General features: G+C 26.0%; 2 protein-coding genes and 2 long non-coding RNA genes across 5 annotated transcripts in view; 2 read left to right on the top strand and 2 right to left on the bottom strand.

The window, feature by feature from the left end:
* The window catches only part of LOC147907072 (uncharacterized), a 296,973-nt gene that overhangs the window by 33,228 nt on the left and 248,557 nt on the right, over positions 1-15,188 (top strand). The window lies entirely within an intron of this gene.
* Positions 1-15,188, top strand: part of LOC147907074 (uncharacterized) — a 69,564-nt gene that overhangs the window by 7,488 nt on the left and 46,888 nt on the right. The gene's annotated exons all lie outside the window — the stretch shown is intronic.
* On the bottom strand, positions 271-4,525 carry LOC105145712 (uncharacterized). 2 transcript variants are annotated; one of them, XM_087414311.1, is made up of 8 exons: positions 3,697-3,787; positions 3,528-3,601; positions 2,948-3,357; positions 2,709-2,808; positions 2,514-2,615; positions 2,265-2,423; positions 1,368-1,523; positions 271-1,298 (listed from the first exon to the last, which is right to left on the bottom strand). In XM_087414311.1, the coding sequence occupies exons 3-7, from the start codon at positions 3,340-3,342 to the stop codon at positions 1,461-1,463; spliced, it is 819 nt and encodes a 272-aa protein (XP_087270437.1). In that variant the 5' UTR covers positions 3,343-3,357; positions 3,528-3,601; positions 3,697-3,787; the 3' UTR covers positions 271-1,298; positions 1,368-1,460. The 2 variants fall into 2 exon arrangements, with proteins under 2 accessions (XP_087270437.1, XP_011053777.2); XM_011055475.2 differs by having other exon boundaries at positions 3,528-4,525.
* LOC105145703 (odorant receptor 4) lies at positions 5,739-12,175 on the bottom strand. Its single transcript, XM_011055465.2, has 7 exons — positions 11,620-12,175; positions 9,951-10,357; positions 8,903-9,002; positions 8,494-8,595; positions 8,065-8,223; positions 6,079-6,159; positions 5,739-5,937 (listed from the first exon to the last, which is right to left on the bottom strand). Exons 1-6 carry the CDS (start codon positions 11,908-11,910, stop codon positions 6,085-6,087), a joined length of 1,134 nt encoding a protein of 377 aa, XP_011053767.2. The 5' UTR covers positions 11,911-12,175; the 3' UTR covers positions 5,739-5,937; positions 6,079-6,084.

The following is a 15,188-nucleotide window of genomic DNA, read 5'->3' as shown; positions in this document are numbered from 1 at the left end:
AGATTTGACAGATTTGACTGTAATTTTTAATTATGTTTGTAAAAATATTTACAATTATTTATTATCATTTTAAAGTTTTAACTGTAAAAATGCAAATTAATTAAAATTTTTATTTAGTTCTTTTTCTTTTTATTTTAACAAATATATCAAAAAAATAGAAAACAAGTTAAAACAATTAACAAGTTAAACTTAGTTTTTAATTTGTTAACTTTCTAATATTGAACCTCCAAGTAGATAATGTAGGTCTTAAGATTTTTGATAAAAAGCAACTTATTGTTTTTTTTGAAAAATTTTTGTGATTGTTATTTTAAAATGATTTTAAGATATTTCTTTAGAGATACCTGCGAAGCAGAGAAGAAGTGCTCGTGATATAAAATATTCGAGGTGATAAAATAATCCATATTAACACAAGGGTATTGCTAGGAAAATGTATTCATAAAATAAGTTTCATAAAATAAGTTTTTGAATTTCTGACAATATCTCAATACATTTAGAATTTTTTATGAATTTCAAACTATTTGTAAATTTTTCGGGTTTTTACTGTATTATTAGGTATTCATCGAAATTAACGAAATAATTATTTTAACGAGAACAACTGCGCGTATTTATGACAGCTGTTTTGCCAATTAATATATTAATGGATAAAACTATTAAGGTGTGTTTAGGAAAACGTTCTATGATATTTGTGTCATTTATTTGTCTATATAAAGATAGAACAATATAAATTATGTAGCACTGATAATGTCTCTCTAAGCTTAGTTTGAAATATATTCATGATTTTGTTTTTTATTATAATAGTTCTAATTAAGTCAGTTTAATTAATCTCTTGACGTTTAATAATTTTTTAAAACATTTTTAAAAATCATAATTTAACAAAATACAGAAATTAATTTATGTTATATTTTTATATTATATTATATTTTTTGATACATATATTACATTAAAATAAAATGTTAATATTAATACTCACATCAGTAATAATTATTGTTATTATTAGGTATAGTAAAAAGAAATCCATTATTTTTCCAATAGATGGCTTAGTAATCTGTATCTGTATCTACGCGTGATACAGATTACTAAAGCCATCTATTGGAAAAATAATGGATTTCTTTTTACTACACCTAATATAATTAAATAGTTACTCTTTAAACTTTAGATAAACAAATTTCATAGCGCAAAACATATAACATGGATAAATATACACATACCGTCTTGTTACTAATATTTGCATAGGAAGAAGTCGTCTTTCTATATCCCAAAAATTTGAATACTCATAAAACTGAATTAAGAGCTGGAATCTGTTAGGATTAAAATTATGCAAATTATAATTAATAATGAATCTGCAGAATTGTTATATTAATATATACTTTTTATTTTTTAAGTCTGATGTATTCTTCCGTATTTATGTAGACAAAGTTGTGTGTTCCTTTCCGTGAAACTTATTTTTCTTTTCCTTGGACTTATGTTTCTTCAGAAAGAATTATGCGAAACGTTGTTAAGTAAGAAAATGCTGTTGAAACGTACTGAAAAATCAATGTATATATAAAAAACTTGTAAAAGATAATGGGATAATGGATAACTGGTTAAGGATACTTAATATATTACTGCCATATATGTACATATGTTGTAATTGATGATACAATTGGAAAAGAATTTTTATGTTATACAATTGTAAAATGAAAAGTATTAAAAAAGATTTTAATATAAATCTAAGTTTCGAGAAGTTGTACAAAAGGTTAAAATACTGATATCTCAACGTTTTTAAAAACGCTAATTTTTACAGATGTTAAAAATTTTGCAATAAAAATTTTTGAAAATATTTTTAACGACAATCAGAAAACAAAAACATTTTTTCATAAATATTTACGTTTTTTTAACATTAATAACATTTTAATTAAAAAGTGATTGAATTATTAGAAAAATTATATAGTACAAAGTTAAATTTTTTAATTTTATATATTTTTTTATAATAAGATGCGTTTTTTATAATTTAATAAGATGTTGTTTATCAAATCAAAATTGGTGACAGACATAATTGTAAAAATGGTTTAAGCTGTTAAAAAACGAAAATATTAATTTTAATTTTCAGTGCTATTTTTATGTAAAGTAGTCACATGCACACATTTTATAAGATAAAATTTTATTTTTTGTTTTTATATTTTATGTTTTTGTGGAAATATTTTTTTCATTGTATCATAAATTACATTATACTTTGATTAATTATAAAGATTGACACTGTAAGTCAGTGTAAGGCGTTCTCATACAGAAGTATATTGTTGAAATGTTAAAGCTTTTAGTAAACCAGGAACAGATATAACTACAGCTCGTTGGCATCGTAGCAAAGTATGTAACATAATCTTTTGAGATTCAATATTTTGATTATACCATAATGAATCATAGGCTGCCTCAGCAACATTAGAACTCTAAAATATATATTTAAAAAATATATGTATATTTTACTTATATTTTACTTGTCATAATATCCAGTTTTAGATCATTTTTATCAGACTTACTATTCTCATTAGATGGTCAGCCGGCCAAGCGCACAGAAATACTTTTACTAATGATGTTAAACATACAACTATATACTGAAATTTTACGGATAGCGGAAATCGCTATTTAACAAAAATTTTTTAATGAGAAATGTAAATTAACAGAAATTATTCAGTAGTGTTGTATAATAATTGCATTACAACAAATATACGCACGCTTAGGAATGTAACTCCGCCGAATATCAGCGCTATAGTACTAACACCGAGCGATGATAACACTACGAGTGCGATAGAACTACTCATTTCTTTTGCAAATCTGTTAGAGAGAATTTAATTATAATTTTGAAATATAATAGAGAAAATTTTGCGATTCATTTATATGAGGAATAAACTTTGTAATAAAGAAATGTGATAATTTTATTTGGTTCTAAAGTTAATTTGTATTTTTTTAATACCTTAAAGTTACTTGATGCTCTTGTATGCATATTTTCCAATCAGAATACTTGGTGACTGTGCGGAATTTATTTGTCAAGATCTCAAAGCGAGCCGTTGTGAACCATATTAGAAGAGCGAGGAAAACATTTGCGCTCACTTGACAAGTAACCTGATACATACCAAGTACTTGATGAAAATAGAGCATCGCCATTATCGGTTGATAATCAACGCGAAATGGATATTCTATTTCTAGCGGAAACTTGCGGGACCGAATTAATGGCACTATGATACAACCAGCAAAAGTTATGGCAGTAGTTAATGTCAACGTAGTTCCATAAAATAAAATATATTTGTTAATGTATTGTTGAAATACATCTTTTTCTTCATTATTAGCTTGCTTGTAATAATCTTCCATCTCGCAAATTACATTCTGTAAATTTATTAAGATTTAATTTATTTACACAATCTCAATATTACATTGCATAAAATTTTATATTTAAGTATAGGTGTATGGGTTGTTCGGTAGAAAATAATGTGTTTTATGTGTCACTTGTTACATTATTCACTCGACATAATAAAAATAATTAATTTTTTTCTTACTTGTAAACGATCGTGTTGTTTTGTAAATAAAAATATTTGCAATGGAACTTCACAAAAGATGCCCAACGCACAAGCTAATTGCATAAGCAATAAAACATTATCTAAATGATTACTAATTGAATATATTATCTCAATAATCATGAATGCACCATTCACCATGGATAAATACCGAAATATTCTATCACAAATAATTTGAAACTTTGTAGCAGTTCGCGGTAGAGGCCAACAACAAGCGAATAATAAATCTATCTTCAAAAAAGCAATAACTCTGTCCAAAGTCGGTGCGATTTTCATGTTAGATGGAAAGCCGTCGTACTCTTTCACACAAGAGTATTTCTATCGTTAATATTTCTGCGCTTTTCTCACGATTTTATGAAGAATTTCATATAACTAGGGTAAGAACTTCTAGGTAGTGCAATATTACGCACATTATGGCAACGCTTATCTCAGGCAGAATATTACGTTTATTACGTTTATTATTTCTAGCTTCTTCATTTTCCTCTCTCCTTTGTGTTTATAGTGCGATCTTGCAGATTAATAAATTATACGACTGACGTGTATTTTACCCCGACGTAGTTCCGTAGTAATATATTTCTACTCTGAATTGTTATGAGAACCACGCACTATGTCTTTATGTAATCTGCATAATTGTTGTGCGTTAAGAGAGATAACTACATTACGAATTTCAATGTTTTAGAAAGTGTGAGAGATAGGGTGAGAGTATAATTATTGTTGATAAATGAAAAATAACGCAATGTACGTAACATGCGTAGTGCATTGACAGTCTTTACATTATATTTACAGATCGCATTAAATGATTATATTATCAGCGATGATAATATAATCATTGATGATTAATGATATAATTACTTTTAATAAATATAAGAGACAAAACATGTATTCACGACAATTGTAGTGCTGAATAATAATTTTATTAATGTACATTGTTCATTAGATTTACTTCATGCGGTATTCACATAATTGTTTAAACGTATTTTCCAAAAGAAAAAATGATAAGTAAGATAGAAAAAATATTTTATGTTATACATTTGTATATCATTTCACTGAGAAGAGAACGCTATCCGCTCCACTCTCTCTCTTCCTTGAATCTCTCTGCGTTAGATTATATTAGATTCAGGGAGGAATCTAATGTACTCATCCAGGTGGGAATCTGAACATACCTTTTCTTTCACTCATTTTGTACATTAATTATATGAAAAATGAGTATAGGATCGGATCGACGTTACTTTACTGGATAAAAGTTCGAATTACAATGGAGTTAATATTAAGTTCAATTTGTTAAAATATTTTCTATTAAAATTATAAAAAGATTTTTTCCTTTTTTACTTTTTTATTAGAAATTCGTATTACAATATATAAATATATTATAATTGTTGTAGACATTACATTATTAACTAATCATCGGTATAAGTACGAAGTATTTGGAAGCATTTCAAATCTAACGTAGTATCGTTTGCAATGCCATAAAGTACGAGAATATAATGTAAAAAACCTATAAATACAATTAATAATTTATAACCCGATAAAGGATAAATATATTAATACATATAACAATATTTATCCTCACACATTTTCGTAAAATTTTATAGAAATTGTGGGTATCAACTTGGTACTGCTAACTGCAATTATGGCTTCTGATCTTTGGACAATCATAAAAATTGTTCGGGGTACATTTTCAGATGCATCTATCCTTGGAGAATCATAGATTTGCCAAAACAGTTTGTAGGACTATAACAAAAATTTATAAGAATTAAATATTATATTATAATTATGCTTATTAAGAAATAACCATAAGATAAAAAATTGATTGATTTATATTCTCTCTCTCTCTCTCTCTCTCTCTCTCTCTCTTTCTAATAACTTCGACAAATAATAAATAGCATAGAGTCTTTTTGTAATTATATAGAGCGTTTAATAAAACTTTGTACTCTCTAAATTTCTTGGAGTGAAACTTTAGAAAGTAAAAATACAATTATTTTTGGAGAAGAGTGAAAATATTTCATTTCTTGAAAAAGAATGACAATTTTTACTCTTTTTGTGTGAAATTTCATTTTAAAAGAGTGAAATCTTATCCCAAAAAAATAACAAAATAATATTCTTTGTAATAATATTCTATTTATGCGTTTATAAATTATATAAATTATAGATATTGAGTATTGTAATAGGGAACATAAAGTGATACTAATTCTATTAATTGTAAATATTTTTTTATTATTAATTTTATTATTAATTTTTAACTTTGAATTACAGACACAGATGCAGATAGAGTAGAGTGAAGCTTTTTCATCCATTTTTCGCGATGATTATATTTTTGTGTAGTATATATTAAATATTTAAAGATTGTGCTTATGGGCAATCATGATTATGTAATGTAGCTGTAAGCACGTCACTACAAAGAGATATTATTTACCGTCATAAATTTAAACATTACTTTAAAGTTGAAACTGACGGAATAATCGCGTCTTATCATATGATTTAAAATATTTACAGTTTATCAATTTTGTTCACATTAGAAAGATATAATACATACAGTAGATTACATTTGCAACCCGTCTTCTTTAGCAAGCATTGCTCGAAATGTTGTGAAATAGGAAAACGTAGTTGATAAAAACTGTCACATATAAATATATAATTTTTATTATTTTAAATATCGGTAGTGTATAATAATAATAATTGTAAATTATTATAAACCCTCACGAACATCTTAATTATTAAACAATGTTTTAGTTTATTACTATTTATTTTAAATTTATACATATACAGTAGCATCCAAAAGTTCCTGGTCAGTGACATTTTGTATACTCTAATTTATTAAAAAAAAAGCCGAGAAAATTTTAATCATTATCAGATGATAGTACATGATTTTGTTATTCACATCTTGATTGATACTGATACACGATAATGGTTAAAATTTTATCAGTTTTTCTTTATAAATTAGAATACAAAATGTCACTGGCTGGAAACTTTTGCACGCCACTGTATGGACATGATTAACTATTATGTTTTAAAAAGGTAAGTTAACAGTACCGATTAAGGGACTCAGCCCCAACTGACTTCGATCTTGACATATGTTATCAAAATCATGATCTTAAGTGACCTCCAACAGATTTTAGTCGTTATTTATTAAAAAAGTTATTAACAAAAGTTATTAACAAGTTTGAAAAAAATAACGTCTTATTTCTACTATACATATACAGAGTATTTCCTATAATTTGATCATTTAAAATGTTTTAAATGATTTGTTGATTTTGATGGTACGGGAAAATACCATAGGAGATCATCTTGTTCTCTATTCAAAAAGGTACATACTATGATGAGCAAAAAATTTCTCTCAAGTTAAGATCATATTTTTTTGAGACTTCAAGGTCACCTTCACTTTTTTAAATGGAATTGTATCATTTTTTACACAATATTACTCTAATTCCATGTCCATATAAAAGTATTAAAGCACGATTATAAAAAAATTAATAGTTTACGAGTTATTTAACATTTTATATTAATATATGTCAGAAAAGTATAAAATATTTCATATACCATTAATTTTTTGATACCATTACTTCAATATATGCAAAATAATGAAATGAATTAATTAATGGAAAGAAAGCACATTGCTTATGTAAAAAATTATTCTTTTTGCATATATATATATATATATATACTTTTTTTAAAGCAATTATGTGTTTTGATTCATCTCATTACTTTGTTCAACGCGAAGCGAGATCCACTCCATCTTTATGTGGAAAGTCACGCGCACCTTGGCAGAGAGAGGGAGGTAGGCTGAAACTCGCATGGAAAGTCGTGCATCTTTTAGCAGAGGAGAAAATGAGTTGAAAGTCGATTTACGTGGAAAATCGGGCGCCCTTTAAGAGAGAAGGTGGAATGAAAATCGCTTTGCGTGGAAAGTTGTATTCCTTGAATTCGTCCATCTCATATCTCTCTCCCTGTCTAAAATTATTTGACTCTTCATGAAGCAGGGAGAAAAATAATTATTAACACTAACTGTTTAAACTTTTTAACGAATAACGAGCGATGACTAAAACTTGTTGAAGGTCATTCAGAGTCATGACCTCGACAACATATGTCAAAGTCAAAGTCATTGAGGCTGGGTCTCCTAACAGGTATTTTTACCGAAAATAATAATAAGGGGGGGGGGAGTGTTAAAAATTGTCGATTTTTGCCGCCAAGTGTAAAATAAATAAACATTGAAAAATCATCGTTAGGAATTATGAATGACAGAAAACAATAGTGATTTTTTTGAGAAGGAATAGAAACATTACTAGAATAACTTAAAAATAAGAGATGACATAAACCAGGCCATATATGTACGTTAATAATTGGAAAACCATTATTCTAGTTATTATAGAATTGTACATGTAAAGATCACTTTAATCTATTTGACACTTGGGGGCGAAAATCGACACTCTTCTTTATGAATTATTACATTCAAAATTATTGAACTTCAATTAAACCACTGAAAATAATTCTTATGAATATTCTAATTTAAGATATGACTTACAGAGGCATAATAATTAAGTGAAAGACTCGGTAGCAGACAAGGCACAGTTAGAGTTACAGGATGTTGACATCTCAACACAGTATATAACAAATTCTTCTGTAAAGATATGTCTTTATTGTACCATGATGATTCATATCCAGCATGGCCAATGTCATTGCTCTGAAATATTAAAATAAAGAAAACATTATGAGAAAATTTTACCCAGAATAAAGACACAGTCATTAATATAATGTATATTTTTTTACAAGATGAAAATGTGATTATAGATCACATCAATTATATTAAAAAAAATCTCTATATATCTTCTAAAATTCTTCTAAAATTTATACATATTTTATATTTTTATTTTTAATTTATTGCAATTTTGATTTTTATGTTATTTTATTATAAACTCTTTTTATGCCTTTTTTTACGTTTTATGTGCCTTACCGTGCGTAATAAATAATCAGCTGGCCATGCGCAGATGAAAACCTCTATAAGTGCGGATGTGGAAATGGCAAAACATTGAGTTTTCATAGTTAACGTTTGTTGCTGTGCAAGATAATATTTTAATATAAGTAATATAAAATTTAAATTATATTTGTGACAGAAAAAAATTTGTCATTGTTTATAATTTTAAATTGATAAAGTAATTTTTAATTTTTAAAAATAAATTATGTAATGCCTAGATCTTTATTTATATAAATATCATAATACTGACTACATAAATATTAGATGTGTTTGTATGACTTAAAGTTCACATGTTTCTACTATTTTTAATTAAGATATTTAAGACATTTATGCAAAAAAATGTATGTATTATGTAATAAGTATATGCATTGGAACAGAAATAACTCACGGTCAAAAAAGTAAGACCGCTAAATATCACTGCTATGGAACTGAATCCTATCGTTGATAACGCTATGTATCGAACTGTCATAGTAACATCTTTTGCATATCTGTAATTAGCTGTTAATTATTATCGGTTTTTTTATTAATTTTATTGTTATATATGCTATTACAGAATTAATTATAATTATGCGTTAGTTAATAAAAAATAATATAAATATACAAGTTTAAAGATGTTTCGATCGTATAATATTAGTTAAAAATATCAGCCAAAAAATTTGCTAAAAAGCTAATATTTATAAGTGAAAATCAGTCAAGAGATGTTTAATACAATCAAGTGAAGAAGGCCATATTCGGTCAAGAAAGGTATTGGTGTCTAATAATTAGTATCAGTAATATTAAACTTACCAATTTAAAAATAATAAGATTTTATTAAGACTGACGTAAAATTAAATACTAAGCATATTTAAGCCTATAACGGTCAGTCTTCGATCGAGAAAATATTTCGGACGAGGTAATATTTTTGCAATAAATTTATTTAAGGTTTTCAGATTAACACCCTAATAATATGATATTGAATCGGAGATTGAGAATTTGCTTGTCAATTTAATTTAACTTGTGATATTATTGCAGTAATTTAATTGCATTTGATAAAATTCGGGAAAATTTCGGCGCGCAGTTTGAATAATTACAAAAATATGATATATATGCATGTACATATATAGAATATAGATAATTCACTGTGAATTATTTTGAGAAGGTCTAGCTTTAACCGTTTTAGGCTTGAATATGCTTATACTTAGTATTTACCAATTTAATTTGTGATATAATGTAATCCAGTTTCAGTTTAGTCCGTGTTTTAAAACTGCATGGCTTTAGTTTGCTTGAATTAGAAATTGTAAAATTCTTTGTAAAACACAAAAAATATTATTAGACACCAAGATTAACTTTGATCGAATATATAGTTCTTTTTCACTTATTTATGTTAAATATACAAGTATATAATTAGTTTTAAAAAAGATATTATGTGGCAATGCATTACATAATTTACATATTACCGTAACAACCGTTGATGCAGTTGTATACAGATTATGAATTCTGAGATGCTTGTAATTTTCTGAAATTTGTGAGACAGAATCTCGAATCTTGCTGCTATGAACCAAAGCAGAAGAGCTACGAAGACGTTGCTACATACTTGCACACAACTTTGGTATACAGCCATTATATGATGCAAGTAAATAATAATTCTTAGTGATTGTTTATTTATATTGAATGGATATTCAACTTCGATTGGAAAGGGTTGAACCATCAATAATGGTCCGAACCACATTATTATAGCAGTCATGGTTATCAAACACAATGTCGTTCCATAAAATAATTTACATTTGTTGATATATCGCTGAAATATGTTCCTTTCTTCCGATTTTGCTTGCTGAATATAATTTTCCATTTCGTATATTATGATCTGCATAAGTATATTATGCATAAGTATTAATCTCTTATTAATGATGAAGTCAGCAAAAGAAGTCTTTAGTTGTATATCAGTTAAATATTTTTGTCAAAATGACATTATTTCCTGAATATATTTTTAAATGTAACTTTTTAAGCTTTTGGCTAATTAAACTTTGCACAAATATATGTATAATATTATATAATAATTTAATTTGAACTGTTTTGTATATAACATACAGTATTAAATATTAATATTAAATGTACATTGCTGCTTGTATATTTTTTCGCGATATTAATGAAAGAATTTAAAAAATATTATTTAAAAATAAATTCATTTTTAAGTGCAATTATTAAGATATATTAACTTTGTTAAATAATTTTTTAATTTAGAAACAAAATAAACACAAGTGTAAGTAGACAAAAGTTTATAAATGGTACAATAAAATTGATAATAGAATCAATTGAGTGATGGTTTTATTGAGAAATTTTTATTTATGCTTTATACTATATAACTAATAATATAATTTGAAAAATGATAAAATTACTTTTTTAATAAATTTGAAAAAATGAAAAAATGTGTTGCAGTTCTGAATACTTTGAGATGTAAACAATATGAAAAGGCCTACCAGTATAATTTCACAATACATTTTTTTCTTATATGTCCATTTTTTGTTTCTTGTATGGAAAGACTTTTAATGTTATTCATAAAATATATTTTGGTATGAACAATAATAATAGATTAGAAGATCTGGAAAAATGGCCAAGATTTTATGAGATCTCAGATAATCTAATGTTTCAATTCTTGGCGATAGATAACTTTATATTTATTGTTATGACGTGTATATTGAATTTTTCTATATTTGTGCAAAATTAAAAAAAAATGTATTTTTTTTTATTTTTTAGAATCTAAATAAAACAAATTTTAAAATGTCGTGTATAATGAATTATATTGTACATACATATATATATTATATATATATTGTACATACATATATATTCAATTGATATTAAATTGTTTTTTAAGTTCCAATAATATTAACAATTTTTATCGTAAAAGATTGAAATAAATAAACAAAATCTTATTTAAAAAAATTTTTTTAATTTTCTTGGAAACTGTCACAATTACAATTGAAAAATTTGTTTATAAGCTATATCGCACAAATTTAATTCTTTACATTACATATTTAAATTTAATTTTTATAGATTTATATTATATCATTTTAATATCTATGATATAAATAAATTGAAATCACAATAAATTCAAAAGCACATTACTTGCAAACGATCACTTTGAAATGTGAACAATATAATTTGTATTGGAACTTGCAAAAAGGCGGTCAGTTCTAAGCTCACTTTCATCACAACAAACATATCATATTTCTTGATTACTGTATATATTAATGATATTGACATTATGATGCTGTTTAAGCAACATAACAACCGAAATATCTTGTCACGAATTTTTTGAAATTTTGTTGCCTTCATCGGAAGTGGCCAACAACATGCAAATATCAGATCTACTTTTAAGAAGGCAATAATCTTTTCTAACGTCAATGTTTCTGTCATAACAGCAATAATAATTTCGTGATATATTAGAGATAGAAAATAACGCACTTTATTACGATTCGCACTTGACTAAAGTGTTATAAATAATGTTCCTCAAGAATTCAAGGGAAGAAATATCTCGTGATATTAAACACTTAAATTACAGACACTTAAACAACTACGTTGCGTTCATTTATATTTTAAAGCAAAATGTAGTTTTCTCCGACAGAGCGATGCATGCGGAACTATAATGTGGCAGAAATTATGAGAGAGAAAAGGAAATAATAAAATACAGGGAGGAATATACATTGATTTGTTGTTAAACGTGCGTCAGTATGTTTGCATTTTCTGAAGTTATATTGACTAGTATTATAAACATTGAAATAATTACATCTTGTATAACGCTATATATGACGCTGTTATATAGCAAGGTTATTCTAAATAAAAAATTTAGAAGCAAATGCGTTTAAAGTTCTGTGTATATAAAAAAATAATATCTTTTTATTACAAATGATGATCTTTGTTATATATATTATATATTAAATAAAGACTTTTTTATAGTCTTGAAATAGTGCATGGTAAAAAATTAAGTAGTGTTTGTTTAGTTGATATTGAATATACTCGTATTTATGAGAGAAAAAGCTTGTAAATTAGATAAAATTAAGTTAACTTCAAATTATCCATATATGATTCATATATAACAAAAATATGCTATATATGATCTCATATATGATCGTATATGTTTATATATTATTCATCTATAGCAAAAATATGTCACATATGATCTCATATATGGTTATATATAATTATATATAATTATATATAATTTTATATAATTAAATATATATAATATATATAATTATATATAAACTTTTTTCCTCGGGATATTTGGTTATTGATTCCATAAACAGCAATCTTTTGAATAATAATTGCGCTGCATTAAAATTACTGTTTTTTTAGAATATGAAAGCTGAATTATTGAATAAGTTCAAGACAGCAAAGCGGCTAGGAATGCCTATCGAGCGATTGAATATGTTTGGTTGGATTTATAAGTAACAACCAATTAAGTTTTATTTGCTCGATGAGCAGGCTAGCTGAGGCTAGCCGCTTTGTTAACTATGCGCCCATTTATTGGGAGTGTCACTGTTGTAAGCGTGTAGTGTGGGGCATGCGCAGAGAAGCTAGGTAGATGATTGCACGCGAAGCACGATAAGCCGGCCCACGTACAAGAGCATTAGTGGTAATTATTTAAAATACTCTCTACATCTAAATCAGTGGATAGTCATTAATTACCGCAGCGGCATACTTGGCACTGGATAATCAATGAAGTTCAATTAAAAAAGGAAGAATGAGCATTATATAATTAAAATAGGTACTGATATTTGTAAATTTATATTAATTTCAATTTTTCAATACCATATTCATTGAATTTATGCATTAAAACAAGATCAATTAGATCACATGATAAAGATTAGATAAGTTAGAAATTTCCTCACATTTCATTCACTGATTACCAGTGTAATACTTGGCACTGATTATTACATTGATTATTCATTGATTCAGATTTAGAGAATATGGATTGCACCTTCGATTTTGATGAAATTAGGCTTATTTGACGCATTTTTGCTCGAAATGAAAGAATCTTTAAGAAAAAATATTAAGACGGCCCGGAAATTAAGCGTTAAAGTTGACGACTATTTATGTATATAGGAAATCTGTCATACATATATATATATGTATATAATAATCCATTTTAATTCGTTCTCGTTTGCTGGGATCGACGAGATGCAGCAAGGGAAAAATAACAGTAAGGGTAAAAAAGCACTTCTTTATAGTATACAAATCTTTGCTTTAAAAATATAAAAGTTATATAAAAAAATAATTTGTGTTTTTAAAGTACAGGTTTTGTGTTTGTAAAGCAGAAAATATAATTGTGAATCTGTACTTTAAAAACACAAATTATTTTCTTATATAATTTTTATGTTTTTAAAGCAGAGAATTATATTCTAAAGAACTGCTTATTTTATTGTTATTTTTCTCTTAAGTATGCTGCGCATCTCGTCGATAGATTTCCTAATCTATATGGTCGTCAATTTTAACGTTTAATATCTCAGTTTACGGCTCAACCCAACGTTTTTTTCTTGCAGATTCTTTCATTTTGAGCAAAAACGCTCAAAAACATATATAAACACGTACAAGTATTCATAAATGTGTATATATGAAATATGTCCATACATATTTTTACATCCTTATTTCTCTTGTAAAATTACTGTTTAATGTAATAGAAATAATGTGAAAACATTAAAAATAATTAAAAGAATAATTTTAATTTTCGCATTGTTTATTTTAGAAAAAAACAAGCTTGGAAAAATGTAAAAAAAATTGCTCATACATAATTATGCATAATTTTATATACAATAATTATATATAAGTAATTTGTTTACATTTTTCCAAACTTATTTTTTTCTAAAACAAACAATGCGAAAATTATCCCTTTAATTATTTTTAATGTTTTCACATTATTATTATTATTTCTGTTATACTAAAAAGTAATTTTACAAAAGAAAGATGGATGTATGAACATGTATAGACATACTTCATATATAATTATACATGTTTTTAAATATTTATGCGTGTTTATGTATGTTTATTTATACTTATTCATGCATAAATAATTTTTTACTGGGATGCGTCGAATGAGTCTAATTTCATCAAAATCGGAGATTCGTATTCTAAATAATTATTACGCATTTATAATAATCCTATTCTTAATTAGCGATAACGGTTCTACCGAGCTATTCCGACATTTAGTGTCAGAAATTGGATCTTTTTTATTCAATTAGATTGAAAAACTGCATTTCATATTTAGAATATTGAATTGAGCAATATTCACGTTGCACAGAAATTGCTGATATTATTTTTGAATTTAACTGAATTAAAAAAATTGTACTTCCTATTCACAATTCTGAATTGAATAGTATTCACGATGTGCACAGAAAATGCTAATATTATTTTTAGATTGAAAGGCATAGAGATATGCTCTATACAATTCCTATAAATGAATAAAAATGCATTCAGGATTGAAAAGGATTCATTTTGACATTCATGAAACCGTATTTCTGAAAATCTGAATCCATTTTAATCCCTTTCAATTCATTCTCGTTTGCTGGGTATGCTACTTATACAACTGATAGTTGAGACTTAACTTTTGGAGGATCAGCCAATTATTTGGTATTTATTCTGCATTGTATGATTTTTATAAGGCATTGACAGAAAAACTTGCATATCATATTTGTAGG

This window comes from Acromyrmex echinatior, chromosome 16, assembly GCF_024713525.1.
Source record: "Acromyrmex echinatior isolate Ae372 chromosome 16, ASM2471352v2, whole genome shotgun sequence".
In the NCBI taxonomy this organism is placed as follows: domain Eukaryota; kingdom Metazoa; phylum Arthropoda; class Insecta; order Hymenoptera; family Formicidae; genus Acromyrmex; species Acromyrmex echinatior.
Note: the sequence above shows the minus strand (reverse complement) of the source record. Positions and strands in the feature narration are given on the sequence as shown.